The sequence below is a fragment of the Strix aluco genome, chromosome 15 (assembly GCF_031877795.1).
Source record: "Strix aluco isolate bStrAlu1 chromosome 15, bStrAlu1.hap1, whole genome shotgun sequence".
NCBI lineage: Eukaryota > Metazoa > Chordata > Aves > Strigiformes > Strigidae > Strix > Strix aluco.
In genome coordinates, this window is record NC_133945.1 from 6,619,899 (window position 1) to 6,645,644 (window position 25,746).

The following is a 25,746-nucleotide window of genomic DNA, read 5'->3' on the forward strand; positions in this document are numbered from 1 at the left end:
CAAGAGCCGCAGTCAACAGTGAAAATTAATACGGACCTTCCTGCTGTGTTTTTATAGCCATGGCAGCGCCCTGCATCCTGGGGGCCTCCCACGCAAATCTGATTTCACAGCTGGGCGTAAAATCTCGCTCTCAGGTTTAATAAGCAAAACCACTATCAGTAGCGAAGGTGAGGTGACAGGCATCGCGGCCTGGGACATCTTAACCAGCTGCCTCCAAGACACTCCGAACCCTCCTCCGTGGAAAACCATCACGTTTCAAGTCGGACAACCAAACGCAGAGGCACCAAAAATCAAAGGCTGACAGTGTCCCAAATAACCACTTTTTATTTTCAATTTAAAAAAACCAACAACCCGCAAACCCAAGGCTGTGGGATCCCTCCAAAGTTTCTCTCCGCGTGCCAGCAGGATGACTGATGGTAAATCACACCAGCTCCAGGGCTCCGTCGCAGACTGCTGCCAGGCGGCTCCGCCTGTTGGAGTCACTGACGGTCCCCCTTCCAATTAATCAAGTTCCCATACTGATTAACAGCATGATTCATGTCTCTCGTTAGGCGCATTCTGTAACAAACAAGGCTGTATTTCAAGGCTGCTGGCTTAATGGTTAAAATAAATACCTTCCAAATTTCTATTTTCAAGTAGCTGAACCTTTTCCACCTTTACAACTAATTCAGACTTCCTTCAAATTATTTTTCTAAGTAATATAACAATTTGTTTTTCATTAGAGCTTGTCAAAGCCGGACTTTGGTTTATTTTGAGAGAAACCAGCACTCTCCAGAAACTGTTTAGTACAATTTGAATGACGCCCAAAGGGGTTATTGCAGCCACAATCAAAATAGAGTTTACAGCACTGGCTAGGGGTGACACTTTATTTAATGATTTAAAAAAAAGAAAAGAGAAGAGAAAAAACCCCCAGCCCCCTGAATCAGAAGCTAATTAAATGCACTCCTATGGCTAACAGTAAGTGTTTCTAAGTCACTCCGACTACTGCAGAATGCAAGAACTTAACTTGTTGCTAACTAATACCAGACACCATTATACGAGCAGCGTTATTTACTGATTTGGGGTGGTATGTGCTGGTATTCTCGTGTCTGGCACAGCAGCCTCGCCTCGCAACAGATACTATCAAGCTGGATGTGAAATCAAATATAGGAGTGGTTAAATAGTTTGGGTTCTGCCTGCTTAAGTTAGATTTTTTTGGGTGGGGGGTATAGCTTGCTATTTAATTTAAGGTGGCTTAAATGTAACAGAAAATCTACCCTGCAACTCCTTTGATTTCACATTCCTTTTGTTTTGCTGTCGAGAAAAGCCGAGCTGGAGCCGCGCCAGGGCTGAGCACGGGAGGCTGGAGGACGAGCGAGGGGCAGGAGGACCACGGCCGCCCCTCGCCTGTGGGAGCCGGGATGGGTGCACGGGGCTGGCCCGGGCGACCCAGAGGCTGCAGCGCTGATGATTAATCTCCATAATCCCAGTCCAGTGCTTCAAGGGTCCCAAACAACCTTTTAAAACGCTCTCCCTGCATCCTCCGTCTCAGACCCGAGTCCAAAGCAGATTTTTAAACAATTGAGCAGCAAAACTATTTTCCATCAGCCCATTCCTCCCCTAGCAGCAAACTCATGTTCTGCTGTTAATTTTCCTGGGACGCTCTCCGTTTGTTGTTTTTTTCTAAACCACAACAAAATCAACAAAATTTGGACTTTTGTGAAGGCTGAATTTCCTCTTTGTTTTCGCAGGGGAAAGGCTGTGCTGCTGCCCAGCCCGAGCAGCGAACACCCACTCGCTCGCAGCCTCCCAGGGATGCTGCAGCCAGAGATGCTGGTCCAGGGAGACCCCGCACCCCAACAGCCGTCCCCGCAGGGGATCTGCGAGTGAAATCAGAGCCTGGCCTGGGGATATCACCTGGAGGAATATCTCCCGAGGTCTCTTTTACGGTCTCAACTCCAAGCTACTCACACGGCTGATCTCTATGGGAGAAGTGCGGAACTGATGCCCGAATTTCCTGGCTGGAGCCTGGGGTGGCTCCTACAGCAAAACAGGCAGCGGCTTTATTCTCATGCACAACATGTTCATAAAGTAACGACACTATTCTGCATCAATAAAGAAAAACAACTACTGGAGGAGTGCAAATGTCCTATAGGTGCATAATTAAAGCACAAACAAAGGGCCTGATTCTTCTGCCACAAGCCTGGGACTTGTGTAACCCTGATAAACCTCCTGGAGACACACATCTGATTTACACCAGCCTAAGAAAAAGAACAAAACCGAGCTCGTATCTGACAAGTGAAAACAAACACTGGATTCAGACACTTTCTGCAGGGAAGGGGGGAGCTGTTTAATTTTTGTTCCTTCTTTCTGGGCTGCTGCTGTGACCTCTGCTACCTCCTAAGTCAGCAACACAATATGTTGCAGCTGTGGCACTGCAACAGCATGATTTAATTTGCGCGTGTGTGGCTGGAAGGGCAGTTCATCCCTCCAACATCTTGTGGCATGGCAGAGGCAGCAGCGATGGAAGCGGGGGGCTTGGTTCTCCCCTCCCAAAAGAGAGGGGGAAAACCCCCGCTTCGCCTCCCATGCACAGCTTTGGAACGGAGATGGGAAAAGGACTAGCTGGAGGAAAATGTCCATTTCCATCAAAATTTTTAGGAGGTTGGGGTTTGTCCAAGCCAAGGCAAAAAAGAACAGAAAATATTTATTTATTCAACAACTGTTTTCTGCTTAAAAAACAAAAAGAAGAGGAAAATGACATTGCTTCCCTCTCTCCTGCATGTTCCCGGCTCCCACGAGCACAGGGGCTGCGTGTCCCCGGTGCGGTGCCTGGCTGGGCAAGGGTCGTGCTCAGAGCTTTTCCGAGGGAAAAGAGCTGGAAGTTTCTGCTGCAGGAGGTTTCTGCTGCAGGAGGTTTCTGCTGCAGCCCCCCCAGCCCGGGTGCTCCCTCTCAGCGGGTCCTCCCCCCTGGCCCTCCACCAGCTCGTAAAGCTGCCGCGTTCCCGCGCAGCTCCTTGGCCGGACCCCGAGAGCTGTCCCAGGAGTTTTCTTTGTGAGTTTGAGGGGGTTTTGGCTGTGGAAGTTTTATCTTTGCCTTCCGCAAGGCTGGAATTCAGCTTCGCTCTTGGCATTGTCATCCCCCCGCTTTATATACGGCTCCTGCTGAAAAACATCCTGGGATAGCCTGAATTTCAGCCCACTGCCAAGCCTCCACGGGAGGAGGACCAGTGGCAGGGAAGAACTGGCAACCCTAAAGCTTCGCCACCCCGGCTCCTTCGGGGAACTTCTGTCCTGACGTGTGACGCTGGGGGTTGAGCTCATCCCGGCACAAATGGCCCCGCTCCAGAGGATGTTCCACGCGGGAGGACGTGCCAGGAGCTTTCAGGGGCCACGGAGAGGAGTCAGGCTCCCCAAATTCATTCAAATCTAAGGGGGTTTGAAGGTCTAAAACTCTCCCCACATCCTAAAAACCCCAAACTGTGCCTATAGGACTGTGACCCAGAACAGCAGCATGGAAGCAAATGAACGACCCTGTCTTTCCAACAGTGCTAGCCTTATATTTTCCATTTACTATTTATTTATTTCTGGATTTTACCTTTGTGATACTGAAGATCCTTCCCATCTGGCACAGCCAAAACCATCCCCTGGCTCTAAGAAAACTCAGCCCCCCCTGCCCGGGTGCTGCAGGCTCCTTGCCGTGCTCTCTAACCCAGCACTACCTGCCAGCTCATAGGGGCAAGGTGGCTTTTTCCTGCCTTTTTGGCTTTCTTCTCGCTTCCCCTCATCAACTCGTTTGCCAAGCAATGTAATTTTACTGCCTGGCTTAAGGAGCCAAGAAATACGTTTGCTGGTGTAAGCTGTGCATTAGATGTCGTGAAAAACATGCAGCTTCAGGGTTTTAGGAGCCAGCTCCAGAGCACAGCGAAACACCCGCAGAGCAGCGAGGCCGTGGGTTTGCACCCTCTCCAGTTTCACTCGCGGCCACGGGTACTCGGCTCTCCCTGGCCGTGGGTGGTTGAACGCAGGGGTGGACACAGGGGCCGAGGTATGAGCAGGGGACGGAGGCGTCAGCGGGGACAGAGGGGACACGGCACAACGCTCTCGTAGGTGATGTGGTGGGAAGGGGTCCTGTGCCACTGACCTGCGGGCAGGGGAAGGGATTTGCCTTCCCCACGCAGCACTTTCATCCTCCCTCCCCCTTAAAACCACAAGCTCCTCAGGCCATGGGCAGGCTCCGACTTGATGCTTCTACAGAACCAAGAATAACAGGGGTCCAGACCTCACCTGTGGTCTCCAAGACCCCTTCTTCCCCCTCAAGATACTAACAGCCACATTCTGGGCTTGATTTCTCCTGAACTTAGGGATGCTTCAGATCTACTTCTATATTTTTGAGGCTCAGACCCCAATGCTCCTACAAAATCAGCCAACTGGTACTATCAGAATCAAAATGAAAGAATCATTCACCAAAGTGATTTGTAAAAACACTGGCCACTGCGACCACCTGCAGCTGGATTTCCATCCCTGTAAGTGAACATCACGTTCAGCAGCCACCATCAAGGGACATTCAATGAAAACCACTCCATCCTTATGAATTAGAGGTGTCCAAAACCCCAACCTCAGCACTGGAAGTTTAAACTTAAAGAGGGGGTGCACATATCCCTGCTCCAGACATGAGCATCTTGGCGAACACGGTCCTGCCTCAACACAGCAGCTACAAAATGTCCCTGTACTCCCCAGGAAGGATGACAGTAAGTGGTAGCAAAAAGCTTTCGATATTTAGCGAACTCTCAAAAACTCTAAGGACCCTTGGTTACGTACGAGCAAAGGGCAAACTCCACCTCAGGCTTATTTGGAGGTTTCTGTGGCTCAGACTGGCCATTTCTCACCAGCCTGATTTTACAGGGCTGGAGTGCAGAGCTGAGCAGGGAAGGAGCTGAGTTACAAGTCTCTCCTCCAGCTTTATTCCTGGCAGAGACAATTTGCAGCAGTGTTGCTCGGCACGTCAAGTCTGGCACCTGCTTACAATAAATCCCTAACGATGTTGAAAAGTTAAACGTCCATTTAGTTTAATTTCTGGTTTAGATTTGGATTTCTACGTACCATAAATGCTAGAAAGAATGTGTTTTTGAAACAATGCTGCATATTTACCTTGGAGATCCTCTATAATTGGCTGCCCTTCACCTAAGATTTCTTTCTAAATGCAAAAGGATGCTCTCAGCATGGAGTCTAACAGGGAGGCTTTGCCACTATCACCCGCTAACGCTTTCAGGAAGGATGAGATCTTTTGAGCAGGCTCCCTTGCAGGTGGGATGGGTTGATGCACTACTTTGGGTCTCAGAAACCTGGGGGGTTTGAATGAGAATGGTCAGTGTGAGGTTAATGGTTGGACTAGATGATCTTCAAGGTCTTTCCCAACCGAGATGATTCTGTGAATCCCAGCAGACACCAAAGGAAGAAAAATGCCTCAGGGGTGATGTCAAACCGTGCAGAGTTTGGGAGTCTTTGCTTTTGGGACGTGTGTGATGGCACAAAGCAAGATGGGCACAGTCAAGCTGTCTGGCCCTGCTGAGCATGAACCCCTGTGGCGGCTGCGTCATGAGGCTCCTCACCCTTGGATGTGCCACATACCAGAGTTTCCCCTCCACGGCCACCTCTTCAGCGCAAACAGCTGCCTCGGGATCGGAGAATCAAGTGAGAGGGTCAGCGCTGCCCATCCAAACCTCTCTCTTGGGAGCAGGGAGGACACGCACCCGCTCACTGTCTCTGGCGTGCATGGGACAGGCAGCGTGGTGGGACCCCGGTGCCACACCGTGGGGACAGTCCCCAGCCCTGAGCCCCTGGCCGGGACCGCGAGCAGCTGCACTGGCGGCTGGGGAGCTCTTGCGCAGCCTGCCCGGGGGACAAGCGGCTGATGGGGCCTGGCTGTAAAATCTTGGATGACATTTTCTCTCTGCTCACCTTTGATCCTGGTAAACGTGCTCTGGGCGCTGCAATCTGATTGAGAATCTCTCTCTCTCTGTGTGCAGATGTCCTGCAAAAACTACACCCACAGCTGTAAATCACAAAGCCCTCCCCAATCTGGTGGTTAGTGACAATGAATAATGATTTTTCTAATGGGAACTGGCCAGCATTCAACCTGCTCCTTGATTATTTTTTTTTGAGCAAAGACTATTTCTATTGAGAGACTTGCAATAAGTAAGACTCTTCGATTTATTTTAGATCAAAAACCAGCCAAAGGGGGAGATTTCTGGAAGCTCAAGCCCTGGGGACTCATGTTAGAGCAGGCAGACCCCAAACTGAGATCACGGCAACGTCAACGCACACAAAACACCAAAAATCATGGGGTGTCCCAGCCCCTCGGGCTCCCCGTTCAGGTCTTGTAAGGACATGGGTGGGTGGGTGAGCACGGGGAAGGGGACGGTGCAGAGACGTGCCCGCGCAGAGTGTGTTTCAGTCGTCGTGACCCAAATCTCCTGCGTGGTAGGTGGTCCAGGATGGTCCAGCACACCAGGACCAGCAGAGTCTGCCTACGGCACGGCCGGCACCACCCCGGGGGGATCCAGTGGGGACAGACATCCACCCTCCTGGCGCGCTCTCCGCTCCGCCGAGCCGGCGGGCTGCCAGGCCCCTCCTCTCTGACATTTCCAAACTCGCTAAGCCTTTTTCCTTACAAACGTGAACTAGGCAAGAAGAATAAGTTCACACTTGGAAAAAAAAAAAAAAAAAGGCTTTTTTCTTTAAAGCACAACTTTTTTTGGGTTCCTGACAAAGCAATATTCTCCAGGCCAGTTGGAATCTGGAAAAATACACTTACTCAACCTAGCCACCATGACTCCAATAACAATTATAAAATGTCCAATAAAACTTGCATGTAATGTCAATTCAAATCTTGAAAAGCAGAATTAAGTGGTATATCAACATTAAACTTTATTGCTTCCTTTGCAGAGCAGAAGTATTGTCAATAAAAGTCATTCTGAATGAAGAAAAGAGCAGTAAATATTAAATAAACAGGTTTTTGTTGAAATGCTATAAATGCACCAGAGCTGCATTTTACACTGGGACCCTTTTTTCCTTTGCAGACTCCCCTCATGATAGAAATAAGTCAGTAATTGCAAACTATCAATAAAGCGCCAATTAAAGGGTGGTTAGATGCATGCATTTACAATATGTCATTATGAGCCTTTATTGTATGTAGTTGGCTTTTTCAGATCCCAGTGGCTCCGTCTGAAGTCCTCCAGCACACAAACAGTCGTGCTGCTCGTTAGGGGCCCTTGGAGGAGGCGTGAGGGTGCTGGAGCCCAGCGCCAGCCCGAGAGCCCTGGCCGGGGGCTTGGGGCTGAATTTCCACTGTGCCCCAGACTGGTCAGGACCCAGAAACCCAGAGCTGAGAAGGGGATGAGAGAGGAGCGTTTGGTCAGGTTTTTTGCTCCTGGAAGTTTCTTCTGGCAGAGATGTGAAGACAAAGCATCATCATCTCAGTTCGTCACGCTATTATTTTTCTACCAACACAGAAGCGAGCAGAGCACGACAGCTCTGCCCTGAGAACATGGCAGCCGTGCCAAAGCCTGGAATTTGGCAATGTGGTTTGTTTTCTGATAGAGCGTGGTGTGTCCTGCTCCCTTCTGGGTCCGCTCACCTTAGAAGGAGCCATCGCCATCCCCCCTACACTTCCTCACACGTAAAGTATTTCTACTCACAATTCCTGCCTGCTAATCCAATCTCCACCGTGCCTCAACACCCGCCTGCTGCTGCAATGAGCAGATGACAGAGATGGGATGTTTTGCTTTGTCCATGAGACAAAAGAGCAGGTTTTTTAGGGTTGGGCTGAATATGATCCTCCCAGTGACACTGAAAACCTCAGGTGTGATGCCCGTCACAAACACAACTGGAGCAATGCCCCAAGACCTCTTTGGGTCAGAGCTGTTCTGCTCCGCTGTCGGGACCTCCAGCTGCCTCAGAAGATCCATCCTAACTAAACCAAACCCGACGTCAGTGCCGAGTGAGCAGAGGTACAAGCTCTACGTTCGGTGGTACCCAGACACAACGGGACGCGTTTTGGATGCCAGAGAAGGAGCGGGCATCTCTGCGAGGACACAAATCCTGCAGCTTTTATGTCAGCTCTTTAAAATCTGATCAGCATTTTTGTGGTTTACCAGTAGAGTTTATAAGCTGTTCTCCAGTTTAATCATCACACGTATTTAGAGGAAGCAGTAGCAGCTACCAAGTATGAATTTCATGATGCTGAAACAATATTGAACAAACGTTGCAGTCAGCAAGGGCTGAAAGCTGCGCTTCTGCGGGTCGGAGTGGCTGGGGTCTAGTGGGCTCTTTGAATTATGCTGGGGCAGAGACGAGAGAAATCAGATGTGGTCTAGGAAAGTATATATGCAGAAGCTTCTGTCCTCTGACTTTTGCACAGATTTATTTATTTCACCTACAAAAACACCCCAACAGATTCAACTGGAACAGGAATGACATTAATTTTTGAAGAAATTATTTTCACTACGAGCCTCAGTGAATCTGATGGTTGTGAAAAACAGCTCAAACATCTTCAGAGATAAAAAACAGCCCTTGAATGTTAAATATATGTATAAAAAAAATCCCTTCAAAGGGCTTGAAAGATGTCTATAAAAATTAACTTTTGAAAAAAATGTGACTATTCATCCCAGCTGCCCACAGCCGCAGGATCAGACCCTCTGCACTAGTCCTGGGCTGACATTTCTCTACCATCCGTATGAACGGAAACCAAACCAGCGACAAGAGAAACAAACCTCTAGCATCACACTAAGAGCAGCCACGCCAGCGCAAACCACCCGAGAGCCAACAGTTAATAGCTGTGAATCATCCTGATTCACTTGAGCCTGAACTCTCGACCTGCCGCTTGAGTCAGTTCCTCTGGATGCGGCTCCCGCTCCGAGAAGCTGGGCCTCAGCGACCCGCACCGCTGCCGCTCCTGGCACAGCTGCCCACGTCCTCGTGGCAGGTTACGGAGCCGGTGTGAGGAACGTGTGTCTGCATCTCGGCCACCCAGGTCCCAGCCCACCCCATGGCCCCCGGCCGCAGGCAGCGGGAGAGGTTTTACCCCCTTCAAACACCCCCTGCTCCATCCTGGGTGAAGACAAGACCCTTAGGCAGTAAACCCGGGAGCATCTCACCTGGAAGAGGATCTGCAAGAAGCCGTGTAGGATGCACATCCGCCGTCCCAGGAAGAGAAAGAAGGGCACCACCAGCTCGATGAAATGATTGACCAGGGTCTCGAACTGGTGAAACCACCACGGCGAGCGATGCATGAAGTAGGCGATGGGGTTGGGCACCGGCTGCGTCTGAAAGATGGAAGAAAAAAAGAATCAATCCCCCTCCAAGTCTCATCATCAGGGTCTCTTGGCCTTTTTCCTTATTTCTTTCCCCAAGTTTGCTCACAGGAGAACCATCCTTTGCCTCTGGGCACTCATTTCTTTTTAGAGAAAATTACTTTATTCAGTTGTTTTCATGCAAACCCAAGGAATCTTTAAAGCAACACATCTTTTAAAAAACAAGAGTCCTAATTTTCTCTTTTTTCATCATAACCAAACTCCATTCATCTTAAATTAAACCCACCATTATTTAATACTGAAATGTTACACAGAGCTCGATGCCGACGGATGTTAAATCGCTCTGCACAAGTGCTGAAGATCATCAGAGCAACTAAGCAGATACAGAAACTGAGAAAAAGATTTCCTCAGGGTCACACAGTAGGTCAAACAGAGCCAGGAATGGAAACCAGATTTCAAAACCTAGGAGATACTCTTTCAAAATGTTTAAATTTGAAATAAATGTGGTGGTAGAGTTGCTTTCCAAAATCGTAATTTGGGAGAGGAAAGTGTAATTCCTCTAAACATGCTATATTGGTTTAAGGTATTTACATACTGGCCTTGTGACAATATTATTCTTCTATCAGCCTGCAATTTTTTGACACTGGGAGATCTTCCATCCACTACAATAAAGCTGCAAATTTTACAAAGGAAACAAAACCAAATCCTGATATGTTAATAACTGCCACCCTAAGAAATGATGCAATTTTAGCAAAAAGAAAGAACGATTTATCTTAGCTTATCTGACAAGCTCAAATTCATTAGTATTGTTTTAGAATGGTGACAAAAAAAGAAGAGAGGATGAAGATGCAAATTTTAATTGAAGGAGACACAACACATCTTTAAATTATTTGTAGTTAAATCTAAAATACAAACAAAACAGGGAAAATACTGTACTATGCATGGCAACTGAGCGTGCTTCCACTGCCAAATCCCACAACTATTGTAATTCCTTATTAGCAAAGCTGGGATTAATAAAGTTGTTGCTTTATATGGATTTGAGGCTGCTGTAACCCCTCAGGACAGGAGACCGCATCCTTCCTTCCTCGGACACCGGCGCCGGATGGAGCGGTGTCGGGGTCAAGGAGCTCTGCCAAGTCCGCTCCGGCAAGGGGGTGGGAGGTCAGGGCTCCCCGCTCCCGGGGCAGCAGCAGCCCCGGGTGCCACCAAGCGTCCTTCCCCTCCGCACAGGACCTGGTTTGAGTTAATCTCCTTGTTGGACTGCTCTTGAGCATTCCCAGAACGTCAGGGAGGCTCACAAAGAGATCCTCTTACCTTGATCCCAAATTGCTCAGAAATGCCTTTAGCCTTCCAAGAAGGCAGGTTGCTTTCTTGGATTCTTCTATTATTTTTTTTTAAAGTGCTTTAACCAAAACTGACCTAGATGATGTATCAGTCCTACCAGGTGTAGCGTTTAGCCCGAGATGACCCAGTTTCCAGCACGTAACCGCCCGATCCCAGCAGGCCGGAGCCGTAGGAAGGCAGCATGTTTATCCCCCTCTTGTGATGCAGCCGCTGCCCGTGGCCCCACCAGCAGCGTGTCGTGGAGCCGCTCCCCTCGATGCAGGCAGCACTTACGGCCAGGGACCATGGAGAACAGGCAATATTACATATGTAATTACACACTCACTTACATAGGTGATTAAATCTCATGATGTGATAGCACTAAGCAGTCAGACATTTGACTGTGGCTGTTTAATTTTAAAGCTAAGACCATCCTTAGCTACTGAACGTGCCATTGGGTTCCTCCACCCCTTCCCCTCCATCACAGGCTGATGCCCTCACCTATCAAGGCCAACCACAGCCAGCAAATCCTGCTTGTTGCTTTGGGCTGGGACTCAAGGTATCGTCCCCCCAACCTCCTGTGCTTAAGGGCAGAAAGATAAAATTCTTGCCTCTAGTCCCACTGCAGTGGGACAAGGAGCAGAAGAAAGCTCTTGGTTTGGGCTCATGGAGCAGACACGTACGGGCTGGCGGGGGAACAGCCTTGTTAGCAGCAGCCTGATTCTTATCCTGGGGTAGAAATGGGGAAAAAGGAGAAGTGAAGCACAGAAATCTGGTGGGTTAATAATTCACTCCCAGGTGCTACAGCATTGCCACCCCTCCCCTTATCAGCACTGACACTACCACGGTGTCAGTGGGGGCAATGCCGCATGACAGGCAAGAAAACTCCCAACGACAAGACCGAAAGTCTAAACCAGCAGCAGACACACCACAAATAACACACGGTTCCTCGGCGCTTCTTTTGACAGAGGGAAAGAAATGCATTTGCTAAGAGCAGCGCTGGCGCTGGAGCCTCTGGGGATGCTATCAGTAAGGGACCCTCCCCACCGCTGCAGCCGCTTCGCCGGTGTGTAAACCTCGAGTCTGTAAAGCGAAACACAGCGATAGAGAAGCGATTCGCACGTATCAGAAATTTGTTAAAAGGCTGCTGGGGGAGGAGAGCGCTCTGTGTGTGTGTGTTCCTCCCAATGCCTTCCAGATGCTGCGAACGCGGGTGTAGCGCGGCACAGGTTTCCCGGGGAGAAAGCCGTGTTTACTCAGGAAGGGGTGTTGAGGCAAGAGCAAAGACCCAGAGCAACGTGTGAATCACCGTGGCCCCAAGCTCAGGCACCTGTGATGCTGGAAAGCTTTCTGGTTTCTGTTTGCTACCCGGGGGTGCTGGGAGCACCCGACACCCCATCCGGTGGGTCCCGCTGTGCAGCACCCAGCTGGGGCTGGGAGAGAGCCCCTGGGGCGCATTGCTGGGCTGAGAGAGGAAACTTGCCCACCACAGGCATGCCTAGTGCATTCCCAGTGTAATCATATCCTACGGAAACATCGCGGCGGTGTCGGAGGCGGCGCTGTCAGAGCCCGGGAGGAGGGACAAGCATTCCAGGATCACTTCACCCAGCTCGTTTCGCTGGGGATTTTGAGCTTTGCTTCATGGCTGCTTTGCAAGGAGAAGCATCCTAGGAAGCAGCCAGGAGTTCCCCTACATCGAGAACTCTGAACTCCTGACACACACAGACACAGAAAAATGCAGCTCCAAGTCAGATGCCACTAAATAAACAAGCTGAAGGCAGACGTACGGTGAGAGGAACAGAGCAGAGCCCGTGTCTCCCACAAGCCCCGTTTCTGGATACCCCTGTGAAACATAAAATGTTTTTAAATAAAAAAATGATTAGTAAAAACCAGCTTCATGTGTCAGCACAAGGTGCAATATAATAAACCTTCTGCCTCCCTCACACCTCCAGCAGCCAGAGAAAAACTGCGCTGCAAATGCGTTTTGAAATCGGATTGGGGAAAATTAATTCCATAATTCACGGGGCAGATTTGTAACGTGTGACTGCGGGGCGAGACTCGGCAGGGGCTGCTGAATGGATTCTGGGTCGCCAGCTAAGGCATGTTCTCTGGCTTGTATCTACCAGGTTTTATGAGGGCTGGTAACAGATTCTAAAAATATGTACAATAAACTGTTTTTTCTCCCTAAGGGGTCTATGGTTTAATTATGTTCTTAGTGAGAACCATTAAAGTGCTAAGTACCTGAAGACTCCTAATTTACTAAACTATACGCTACTAAAACCCAACAGAAGGCTATTATACACCAGAGTAAACGCTCTTCTCTGGGACTGTAAATGCACAGGGTCTCTCCTCTCAGCCTCCTTATTGGTATGGCATTACATAAACTCCGATGGAGTATGTAATCCCAGTGTTAGATACCCCAGCTCAGCCTAGGGAAATCTCCAGGCTCTCCTACACGTGTGTGTGTGAAAACAAGTCCCACATTGTCCTCGAACAACCCACCGCTCAGACAGGGCTGGGGCTGTTATTACAGCGGGAGCGGCACAACTCCCATGCAAGTAACGGTGCGGCACGGGAGCGCGAAGCTGGAGGGTGGGGAAGCCCCTGTCCTCTCCAGATCACAAATGAGGAGGAGCCCAGAGATATATCAAGTAACTTTTATCCTGTGCAACAATGGGTTTTTACCTTCCTTCACTCCACAATAAACTGCGACACGGTGTCAGGAGTCTCTGTTGTATCTGCTCGCTCGTCTGAGCGCCTCAACAGCTCAAATTCACAAGGCATCTTTCAAAAAAACAGTAGCAAGTTATGAACGAATCAGGTTCAAAAAGGCGAACAAAAAAATCCATTCTTCCACCTGTTTGCACAAGATAAACTCAGATTATCTATTGATTCAGATAACCAGAAATATACTTGGCATTAATATTAAAACAACACTAAGGACAGCCTTTCAAAATACGTGATGCCCATCACAGAAATCTGGCTTGGTGAAAAACAAATCAAGCCATAAATACTCCTTACACTCTAGATACTATCATTTCTTTTCCCATCGAAAGGCACCTACTTAACCAAAATAATCAAATCTGAGCGCACTTAATGTCAGAAAAATCTTGAAAAACAGAAGGAAATGGAACAGCAGCAAATATGAATAAATGATGAGTGGAAGCAACTATTCCGTCAAAAGAAATAGGATTAACTTGGTGCAACAAACACTTCAGTAACAGCTTGTGGGCACCAGAGGCTCCAACAGTCAAAAGAGAGGGAAGCCTCTGGCACAAACAGAAAGGTGTGAAGAAGAGCAGTACCCTGGAAAAGCAGGCTCAGAGCTATTACTGAGTGTTTTCCTGAGCGTTTGTAGAAGGTACAGATGAACTGTAAAGCACAGTACTCCAACTTCCCAAGGCACTGAGGCATGAACTCATCCTCTCAGCTTCAAAGAAAAGCTCTCAGTTCTCTTGTACTTCAGACCAAAAAATAAAAAGGATTCTCCATCGCAGAGCATAATTTGATCAACATGATCCAACAGGCTGTTTCTCTGCCAGTCTATTCTGTTTCAGATCTTGACCCTTCCTCCTTACGCATCTGCAGATCAAAGCTCCACTCTCCCAAGCCCCAGCAGAAACGGCTTCCCAGCCCCGTGCAGAAGAGCAAGAGGCAGCAAGCAGAAAGGAGATAAACTGGGTCACTCGCATCTGCTGGGAAGTGTGGGAAGATGCGTGTCTTGACTGAAGTCAGACCGTCTCGTGCTGTGCAGCAACTGACGACTCCTGCAAAACACCCTTCTTCATAACGGGGGGACATTAGAGAGAGCTGCTTCCTTGCCGGCGAGGCTTTGTGGTGGGCGCTCTGCGTGTGCAGCCACCTTGATTGATGAACAACATAGCAATTTTGGACAAAGATACACATGTAGGCAAGGGTTTTGAAAGGAAATTGAGCAGCGAACTGCTCAGTCACTCACGTAAATCCCAGCGGTACCTTGTGCCGTGTGTATTTTATACATATTCACGCACACAAGGCTCCACGTGCATGCTCCTAATGTACTTGCATACACAGCCAGTTAAAAATAGGCCCTTCAAAACTTTCCAATTATTAATATGATTCCAATCAAAATAAAATCTTAAGAAAAAACTAAAAAGTTGTATCTGTCTTAAAATGCACAGAGATCTAATGTCCGGGTGGGTCACAAGGGGTTGGCTCTTCAGTAACATAATATCAAAATAATTAAGTCTCGATAGGTCTATTAAAAAGAAAATTTACCTATACGTTCTCACTGGGCAGAGCTTCTCTTGTCCAGTCAATAGTAATATTCAGTTCATAGAAAAACATACTGGAATCTGCCTGCTTTAAGACAGCAACCCAAGCCAAGGAGATGTGTGTTTGACTCGGTGCCAGCACAACCATAAAATGTTGGCAATTTAGTAGAGACGTAGTGCCGCGCCACTCTCCCAAAGGACCTAAATAAACTTCAGATGTAGAACATATATTTTTACTTTTTATATATATAAATCTGCTGTTTCATTTTTAACTCCTTTCCCCAGCCGTCCCTCCGTCTAAGGTTTTTCAAAGCTGAAACAGGTCCCTACTTCTCCCAGCTGAGCGAAGCCTCAGCAATGAAAAGTTAAAAGCATGAAAAATCAGAGAAATGATTCACGTCTGGGCATTGGGTTTCTTGGGGAATGATGGCTGCACATGTGGCTACAAATGCCGGCGGGGAAAGGGTCTTGGGAGAAAATTCTGTTGTGCAATTTCATGCCTCGGCGTTATAAAATATCCCAAGGAACTTTTTTTTCCCTGTTCGGAAAGTTGTACTTGCAAAGTCACCAGTGAAGGTGAAACCTTCCTGCCACATCCATGACATTTAGCTACAAACCCAAGCTTTGCTCATGATGAGTCAGCCCCGATTTACACCAGCACGTGCAAGGATGTACTTTACCAGGGCTACACTGAAATGCTGGAGGTTTGAATTCCAACAAGTTGGGTGGGGGCAGAAGGCTCCATAGCTGCACTGTTTGCTTTTCCAGACTGCACCCTACCTCCTGGTCAGAGCTATCCTTCTCCAATAACAAAGACCACATTTCCACGGCCCACAGCATACCTGTTTATTGACACTATTCCTCCATAGCGTGCCTCCGAGCTGCTCGCTGTATATAGAGTTAATTGTGGATGCATTACAGATTCACCTATTTATTCTGTACATTCTTGGAGGGGTCCAGAGCTAAAATTACACAAAGAACCGCTGAACTGTTCAGGGTATTTATTTGTTCAAAATCCCTTTAAAATAATTAGCAGGGCCTGGAACAGACATCTTGGCTCTGGAGGGGCCAGAAGAAACTGGTGCAACCAACTGCGGGTGTTGCTGCCTTTGGGGAGAAGATTTGTTTATTGAGAGCCCTGGAGATGGCTCACGTTTGGTTGGGGAAGTGGACCAGGCTGGAAGGCACATCTGTAAGAAAGAGGAGCTAAGGGCAATAAATGCTTACCAAGAAGGACCCATCCCAAGGGCAACGGGGGAGCTGCAGCAATCCTTCTCCAGGTTTTGATATCCCGTTGCCATCAGACGGGGCTTTCCCGGTGTGTCTCATACTCTCAAGATTTTCCAACACAGAAATGCACTCCCTGGCCCGGTGCTCTCCAACGGAGCTCACCTTCCCTGGTGGATCGTGAGGCAGGTCGTTCACCAATATTTTAAATTGCCATTTAAGAGCATATTGCAAATGTGATCCTTTAATTGGTCACTATTATGGCTCTCTATTAGAGAAGACAAGTTTTTCCACACAAGGTAAGCCCTTGCGAAAGCACTGAAAATGTTTAAAAACAACCTAGCCCTGATATATTTATTATATATTTCTCTATATATAAATAATTTCATGAAAAGGAACGTACTGAGTGGAAACTCCATTTAAAATGTGATCCCAGATGGTGGCAAAGCTCTAAAATTGCAGGGCAACATGTAAAGAAAGATTAACGACCTCAAACAGGCACAAATTTATGAGGTGAAAGCCCCTGTAATCCCAGAGAAAAATGATACCAAACGTTAGACTAGACAGCTAGAAAATACCTCTGCTTAGTTCATGTGGCCTCTGCCATTTTACATTTTCTTTAAATACACATTACTTTTGGGTTCATTCAGTCTTTTCTCCTGCAGACTAGGGGTATCACTTTGGTACATGAGCACGACGATGGATTTGCCAGCTCCCACCGGGTACCCCCTTATAAGCAACTGGTAAATCAGATAACAGGCAACAGCTACACTGCCACATCCCGGGAATAAGCAGCCGAAAGGAGAGAAAACAGAGCCAGGACACCACGTCAAGCATTTATCATCACTGCAAGACCCAAAAGCTCCAGCATCAAGTGGACTGAGATGACAGTGCTTAACATTTCCAGCACTAAAGCTCGTGCAGTTCCTTATTCTGCCTGAGTATGAAACATTTCAAAGGAAAGGATGTCAACGTTTCTACCCAAAGAGCATGGGTCACCCCAGCAACGAGCATCTTCCATGCTTTTAACTCTAACTAGGACCAGATGGGACCTCTGGGTCCCACAGCCCATCTCCCTGAGAGCTCTGGCACCTCGAAGATCCCCTGGCTAATCCTGTCCTGTTCATCCCTCTGATGATTCCCCTCTGCGACCTCTGCAAGGTCACTTGCATGGTCTTCTCTGGACCATTTTACCATAATATTTTTCTGCGGGAATTTTCAATAAACTGGGATTTTCTGACCTTTTCAGCAGAGTTCCTGGCACGCTCTAGTCGATAACACAGCCATGGAATGATATCAAATTAGTGTGTTTTTAAACCACTGCAAACAAAAGGATATTCAACACCACACAGCAAGAATAGCAGAGAGCCAGCGCTGCTGTCGTGCAGGGCTGCTTTGCTGAGCTCACTGTTGCAAACCAGGGTTATTCTCTGGTTTGCTGTAGCCCTTGGACGTAGCAGATGAGCAGGGAGCTTTGGACACAGCACCAGGATGCTGCCTGTGACGGGAAATAGACAACCACAACCTGTGGGGACAACACCGACAAGGACACAGGAGCCAAAAGCTACCCCAGGACTCCCATCCACTGCTCTGCAAATCAAAGTTTTCCATCAGAATTTTCAGAGCCCTGGGCTGTGATGGTGTTCTGCTGCCAACAGGTAGAGCCACAACTACCAAAGGGTCAGAAAAGTGTTTAAAATCCAATTTAAGTACTAAAAATACAGATCACAGGCTGCCCTAAGCAGCTGAAGCTGAACCTACAGCGTAGAAGATGGTCAGGAGGGGAGAAGGAGGAAAAACTATCTGCCATGTTAAAAAAGAAGACAAGCTTGTGTTCAGTTAGGAAGAAGTCCATAACCCGAGAGCAGAGCCTGTTCTCCCTGTTGAGGATCTACAGGTAAATTGTCTTCTGGGTCTCCTGGTACAACTCCACTATGTCCAGTTGAGAACAAGTGCAGGAAGGGGAGATACCCTGCTGAGAAGTGGATCTCTGCCACCTCTGTGAGCACCAGGGATGGCTGCAGGGACGGTGGCAGCTGCCAGGTTATTTTCAGCCTTTCTGCTCTCCTCTAAAAGGTGCCAGAGCTCCCCTCTTCCTGGCGTGGGAGGCTGCGAGGTTTTCTGCAGCAGGGAAAGCCCCGGATACAGATACACGGGGTAATGGAGCTGGCAGGGTCACAGCAGCCTCGTGGATCTGCCCCAAACTGCAAGTTATTTCTAAACCAGCCAGTGCCCATTTTCCACCTCCACCAAAGACCCTTGCGATGCAGCGTGGTCCCTTCTCTCTTTTTAGGGATGTGCTTTGAAGGGCAAATCCACTGTTTTAGAGAGAGGGTGGAAGAACATCTTTCCAAACATCTTTCCAACCGCTATGCCCGCTCAGGCGGGCCCAGGGCTTTAAGCTACCATTCACGACTCTAAAAATGTACCGTGGCTGCTCTCCCAAAGGCCCTCATTACTTCACTTTTTTTCCTTTTTAAAAGTTCAGTGCTAAAACCAGGATCGTATCTCCTTCAGAGGACTTTTTTTTTTTTTGGTGTGCGCTCATAAATACGATGTTCAGCACCAGGCCAAGGAACACATGGGCAAAACCCACGGGCGGTGAACGCCAGCAAAGCCCCCGGCTCGTGCCTGTGTTTGGATTAGGTAGTTTTGTGGCCTGGACATTTACAGTTGGGTTAGTTTTTTGGTTTGGGTTTTTTTTTTTTTTCACAACTTGAGACAAACAGTAGGATCTTTCATAAAACGTGTTCACAAAGGGTAAATTGTACCATTAGGAACCAACTACCTGGACGGTCATTTGAATTCTCCGAACTGGAACGCCACCGCGCTCCACGGCCAAATCCAGCGCCGGGGGCAGGAGGGGGAGCTTGGCATCACGGGCTGCCTCGTTTAACTCTCCAACTGCCCGAGAGACAGAGTATGCTCAACATCATCTGCATCAAATGTGGGTATTTCAACCAGCCAGCTGGTTTGAGCAGCGTCGCTATCAATGAAACATCCAAGGGGTGGAAGGGGTTGAGGGTATGGTGTGAAAGGCATCCTGGTGCTGGTTAGCTCTGCAAGTCACCTCGGTTTTACTGAGAAGACTTTGAGCCAAGTCAGAAAAAGAATGTAAACTGAAACTTTCATATTAAAATGAAACAAAAGAGTGGTCCCAACACTGACCAGGTGTTTCTGCAAGGCTGGAAAGGGTGAAACAAGTTGAAGATGGTCAGATCCCATCCATCCTCCTAGATGTTTGTACAAAGACATAAACAGCCTCCCAAAATCCTTCCAAAATAACAAAACCCCTGGAACTGACTCTTCACTCCATCCGAGAGGTGCAAAAAAGAATGGCTAGCATTAGGAACACACGTTTTGCCTACGAGTCCCAGCACACAGCCTTTGAGTAGCCCTCGGCAAGGCTTCTGGAGTGGGTAGCATCAGTGAAGTCTGCTCCTCCGTGCTCTACTCATTGTGACACCAGATTAACACATTCTTACCTCTTTAATTAATAGTCATTAAGGGCAAAATGAAAATAAAGGTCTTTGGGATTTGAGAAAGTACAGGGTATGGAGCTACTCTACCCTTCTACCCTGAGTAGTATTCTCAAGTACTTCCTGGAGCAGACAGAAGATGTCTCTGCTCCTGTGGACCTCTCACCTCTTTGCTTTAAACACTGAAATAGAGATTTCTAACACATTCTCACCTTGTTTCATGTGTTCTTCCAGCCCATTTTTCAGCACTAACGCCTGACAACTCTGCCAAATACATTTTCCAATTTATTGACAGGTCTTGCATGTTTATATTTGTTTTTAACCCAAAATGGTTATGCCAATTCAATCCAAGTTGAATATGTATATAAAATAACGTGGTATATCTTATTCCTATTCTCCTCTAGAAACCACATTGATATGAACACCAGGATAACTCTGCCCATTCTAGACTGTGGCATTTTACAAATTTAACCATTTCTCTATAGCTGAAGTAATACAACTCCTGGGTACAGTGTAAGCAGGCAAAAAGATTTCTCTGCGATACTTGGTCAAAAGGGCCTTTTAAATGGGCACAGCAGTTACTCATCCCTTTCACTGGACACTCAGTGATGCTCACGCTAAGGCTGCTTTGCTCTGCCAGAGGCACCAGCTCCGCAGAACATGCTGTGGCTGATTCAGGAGACTTCAGGCCTGAATCTCCTGTTGGTCGAAGAGCACTTATAGAGCAGGATGGAGTAAAAATAATCCTTTTGTTTCCTAGGGGAAAAAACAAAGAAAAAATCTGCCAAAGCAGAAGGGTCTGGGGAGCAGCAAGTGTTACCTCCTGCGTTAGCCACTGTCCCCCGCGCGAACAAGAAAGCAGGAAAAACCAGGTAACTGTCCCAAAGATGTAGCCAGAAGCTTAGCAGAGCTTACTTCTGTTTTAAGCCTTCTCCCTAGTAACAAAGGATGCAGACTGAAAGAATTTAGGACAAGTAAAACAATTCACTAGAAAACTCTTTGCCATGAGGGGCCGATACACAAACTCTTTCAATGGGCGGATGAATCCAGCAGTCAATTCTGCTTTCTCTTGCCAATGAACTGCACCTCTACAGCCATTCAAACAGGCACCGCATCTTTTCGTGTGGAAATCATTCAAATAACGTGGGTTTTTTTAATTAAAGGGTTAAAATAGCGACTTCTTACAAAGACATGACAATTTGCTAGGAAGTCATACACACACACAGTGACATAGATAGAAATATTAAATTCTGCTAATGCCAGGAAACAGGTTTGGGCATCTTTGGATGTCTGGATACAAAAGTGTGCTTGTTATAAATGTCCTCATCCTGCTCTAGACCTTCCTTGGGTAAAAATAGTAATTACCTATATTTTTAAGGACAATCTAGGAATGGAAAGTTCCACAGTACACTCCTAATAACTCTAGTCGTTTACCTTCCAGCACAAAAACGTGACAGATTTTAAGCAGCACATTCTGGAGTCGCTTGTTAACCGAGAGAGGCTTTAGGTCGCCTGCAGGGTTGGGTCAAGTCTCTCCCACCAGCACCAACCACCACGCGTCTGAGTGTTCAAATCCTTTTGCCTCGAGATCCATCAAGTATTGCACTTGTGTAATCGCCTTGCTTGTTTCGTAAGCGCTGCTTGTTTCTATGCTTTTCTAAAATAAAGAAATAAATTCTGTAGACAGATAAATTCCACCCAATAAATGTGTCGCTCCGCTATCCCCGTGGACGTAATAATGCCCTCACACTTGTCCTGAGTTGGAGAGCTTGCAAATCATCGTTATAAATAAGACTGCGGACCTAAGCCAAATGTCTCATTTTTAATAAAGCCTTTTACCTCCTTTCCTAACGCCAAATAACATCGCGGAGCAGGAGCTCAGAGCCTGAGCAACCGAGGGATGGCAGCCCCCTTCCTCCGGCTCTGCCTCCCTGCTTGGTGCCATGGTGCCCGTGCCGGCCAGTCCCTGTGCCGCCGTGGGACTCGTGCCGCCGTGTTTACCCAGGCTGGGTTTTGGGGCTGGATTTCTTGCATATTCCTCTACCACTGGCACCAGCCCGTCACCCCCCGGGAGAGGCACGCGCCTGCCCCAAACACTGCGCCCATTGATGCCGCGGGGCTGGGGCGATGCCGGGGCGGCGAGGGGGGGGGTTATGTGTGTGTTTGCCTGATGAAGTTAGGTTCTCGCTGGGTATTTAATATTCCCCGTCATGCAGGCCTGTTTCTCCTTGAGCCTGCCTGTCAGTTAAGCCCGGGGATGTTTATTTTAACGGCCACTTGTGGTCAAGGCTGGTGCCAGTTGTACGGCATCGGTTACGCAGATTTAACACTGGGGACTCGGCCCCCGGCTCCCAGAGCACTGAAGGCAGCCAGGGCCGCCCCGGCCTAATGCGAAACAACTGAACTCTTCCAACAGTCCCCGCTCCAGCTTTAACCCTTGCCGGGCAGGAGTCGGGCTGCCTCCCCCACAGCTCAGCCTTCCCAGCAGCCGCAGGTCTTGTCCCCCTGGGGCCTTGTCCTCTCTCCTGTTCCCCAAACCCCACCCTGGCAGCAAAAAATCTTGTTGGGGTGATGATCTGGAAGTTGCAAGAATAAACAGAAAATGTATTAAGTTGCTTAAGGAAGCAGCTTTTTGGGGGAAGGAGAGCATTTTCATTGCTCTTATGGGTTTATCGTTACCCCAAGGGCGCAGCAGACTTCTGGGCGATGGGCTGCTCTCCTCTGCCCGGTGAGGCCCCAGCCAGCGACACGTCCCCTGCAGCTACGACCCGGTGACACAAAGCCAAGCCATTCCAGCTCACACCCTCCTCCCTGCGACAGGAGCCTGGCTTCAGCGCACCCTGCCTCCCCAAAAGCGAGCCTCGTGGAGAGCGAACATGCATCACAACGCAAGCCCCTGCTGCTACGCAAGAGCCGGGAGGATGCTAAAATGTTAAATAAACTGTGGCCCGCAGCAAAATTATGCATCATTTTTGATCGTCTGGACAGTCTCCAAGATGCTAATCAGCCCCAGATTAAGTCATCAACCAAACTGATGAGCAATCACATTTTGTCAGTACAGCTGGACATCATTACTTGGGAGCTGATCTTTCACCAGAGAGGGAAGGCGGCTTTTTGTCATTGATCAAACTGGAAGAGAGGGAAGTGGGAGGACTACCGAGGACCTGCGCCGAGTTGCCACAGTCTTTACACACCAGCAGCATCAGCTCTCTGCCCTCTGTGTGCTCACAAAAATTGCCTCTTACCATCCCAACGCAACGACCACTGCTTTTCGCCAGGCCACCACCGCCGTGCCGGTGCCGATCCATCAGCAAACGACTGCTCAAAGCAAGCACGTGTTGAAGTGTTTTGCTGAATTACCACACATGTCAAGGAGCAGATATGTTTTCCATGGAGAAACAACAGCCTGTGGAAGTGCTTTAACTCGACGATTGCAGATGCTGTTAATAACTATGTGGGACAATAATTAACAGAAACCCACTAATCTAAGCATTGCAGCGCTCAAATCCCCAGTTCATTTGTTGAGAATTTGTTAATGGGAACAGATTCAAGGCTTGTTCGCAGCGTAGCCCCGCTGGGTTTGCAGAGTTCTGAGATCAGAGTTTTGCTCTAAGAGTTAAAACCTGCCCAGTAAATAATTTAAAACTGGAGGAGAAGCAGCCTAAGGTGTCTAGTATGGAGATACAAAATATGTCTGGAAGAATCGGTACAAAATACTCACCCTAAATTTCTTGCTATAAAAATAACGAATAGGAAAAAAATACATAAATGCTGGCAAGATTAATTAAGAGAAGGATTTCTTCATATATTTTAACACAGCTTAAGAGGAAATAAATTAACTAGAGTTGCTATCAGGGAATTTACTCTTTTCACAGATCTCAGACATGGATAACACAGCACCATGTCTCCAAACAATTCCTTCCCTGTGGTTTTCTCATCTGCATCAATTTTTCCACAGCCAGTGCACCCCGCGCTTTATTAGGCCGTACGGAGACACGAGAGGGTTCAGCTCCCCCAGCCCCCCCAGTGCCAGCACACATCTGGCTGCCACACGGGAGCCAACACTCAGCTGCCCCGTGTCCTCCCTCTGTAACACATCGATCGATTTTTAAGTTATATATCTGTGACTGTAATGCCCGAGTGAAACCTCCTCCGGTAACTTTACGTACGAGGAGGAGTTTCTCCGCGAGCGCCTGCCCGATGCGGAGCAGCAATTCCTTTGCTGCTTTATATCAGACCCTAGGCCGAGCGCCTTCCTCAGACCTTGTTACCTGTAACCAACAGGCCATTTCTAATCCCTACGTTTTCATCCCACTGCATTTGCAATGTCTTTATCAGCTTCCGGAAGCAGATACAAAAATTATATATAAATATGAGCACATAAATCAAACTAAAGCCCTACAAAAAAAGACCAGCTACACCATCTCACCCAACAAACCCTCCTCCTGCCTTTCACATCTGCTTTTACTTAAACAAGAGATAAAGTTCTGTTACAGCCCAACAAATTTATTCCATTTTGTCATTCATCTTGTAAGTAAAATGGCTGTATAGAGCACATGCTGCAATGTCAGCATCCAAAGTTTCTACAACAACCTAAGAACTGCCTGAATAAGAGAAAATATTCCAGTGCATCGCCAGCTTGCTGAGGCCATGTGTGAGCAGGGCTTGGACCAGGCGACGTCCGAGCTTCCACCCAACCTCTACCGCTCTGCTCTGCTGCAAGCAACCGGCTCCTATTCAATAATCTGATAAAAGCCATTTTCAGCCCAGCCTGGCTCCTCCTCTTCCTCCCGCCTGCTCTGAGGCAGAGCACGGCATCGCCTCAGCCACACATATTGGGCAGAAACAGGCAAATCCTGCCTCCGGGAGAGGTTTGGCTCTGTTGGGAGCTCCCCTGCCAAGACGATGGGTTGCCCGGATGGGCACACTGGGAAAGGCAACTGGAGCCCATGCAGACACCCAAGGAAGGGGGACAATGACATTTAAGTCCCAGCAAAGCCACAGTTTCAGCCCAAGATGACAACTGCCTGCAGCCCCTTTTTAATTCATTCCTCTGAAACAAGAAAAAAAAAGAAAAAAGAGAAGAAACTATTCATTTCAGAGCAGGTGAGCAAGGTGATGGAGATGAAACAAGAACGCAACCTCAGATGCTTTATAATAAAACGCTGGAAATACGAAGGCAAAGCTGCATTGTGTTAAAATTCAAGACTAATTTAAAGTCTTGTTCCTCAGTGCAAAAGCTGGAAACACGCCCAAATGAAAGGAGGAGGGAAAAAATAATAACCAGGCCAATTGTATATTTCTCCTAGAAATTCCATGTCAGAACGTACCTCGCGACTCACACTCGCAGGCTCCAATTTCAATAAATCAACACAGCGTGCAGGGTAACAGTAGCACAAGTCTTTTTCTCTTTCCATAATACACCCAGGTAAAATCACTGTGAAGCAAAGAACAAAATGCCCATTCTTTCTGGTGCTTGGCAAGGGGACAAATTACTTTCTGCACCTCTCTGTGTTGAAGGACTAGTTATTAAATACAGTCTAAGCTGCCTTTCCAGCTGTACTTAAATCAAGGACAAAATAAAGCAAACGCGACTGTCCACAAGAAATTCAGAGAGCAAAAGAGCAATGTTAGGATGAGGCCACCCCCACGCACGTCTCTGCCTACCCAAGTATTTAAATAATTCAGATTTGCAATGCAGAGCAAAGTCATACAGCTCTGTTACACAGAGCTACTGCCCAAAACTGCACAGTCTTGTGCAATGTACCACAATTTTTGCCAATAATTTACGGATTATTCCAACCGTCTAAGCCCAGTCCTGAGCACCTCACTGCCAAGAGCGAGCAAACAAGAAGGTGAGAGTGAGCTCAGAGCGGTCCCATTTGCTCATCCCAAACGCGTTTGCACAAAAAGCCTGGTATTTTTGTTTGGATAGCAGTTTGTCCTTGTCTGGGACCCAGTTATGCTGAATGCCGTGGAAATACCGAGGAAGTGAGAGATCAGAGCAGAAAGCCTAATAAAGACCCAGCATAACTTAAGGGAGGAAAGGAATACAAAAATGTGATGTGGCTAAAACGCTGTATTAAATCAACGCTATATTAAATGAACGCCATCGGCCAGGACAGAAGAGGGGTCTCCCCGTCCCTTGGTCCCCCCGCCTCCACCGCCTCC

The 25,746-nt window shown here is 47.9% G+C and overlaps 1 protein-coding gene across 3 annotated transcripts in view; it reads right to left on the reverse strand.

Moving 5' to 3' along the window:
• LMF1 (lipase maturation factor 1) overlaps window positions 1–25,746 on the reverse strand; it is a 203,577-nt gene that overhangs the window by 53,532 nt on the left and 124,299 nt on the right. For all 3 annotated transcript variants that reach the window (XM_074840918.1, XM_074840919.1, XM_074840920.1), the window contains one exon: window positions 9,138–9,305. In XM_074840918.1, the coding sequence (XP_074697019.1) occupies window positions 9,138–9,305 (168 nt within the window). The remainder of the gene's footprint in view (window positions 1–9,137; window positions 9,306–25,746) is intronic.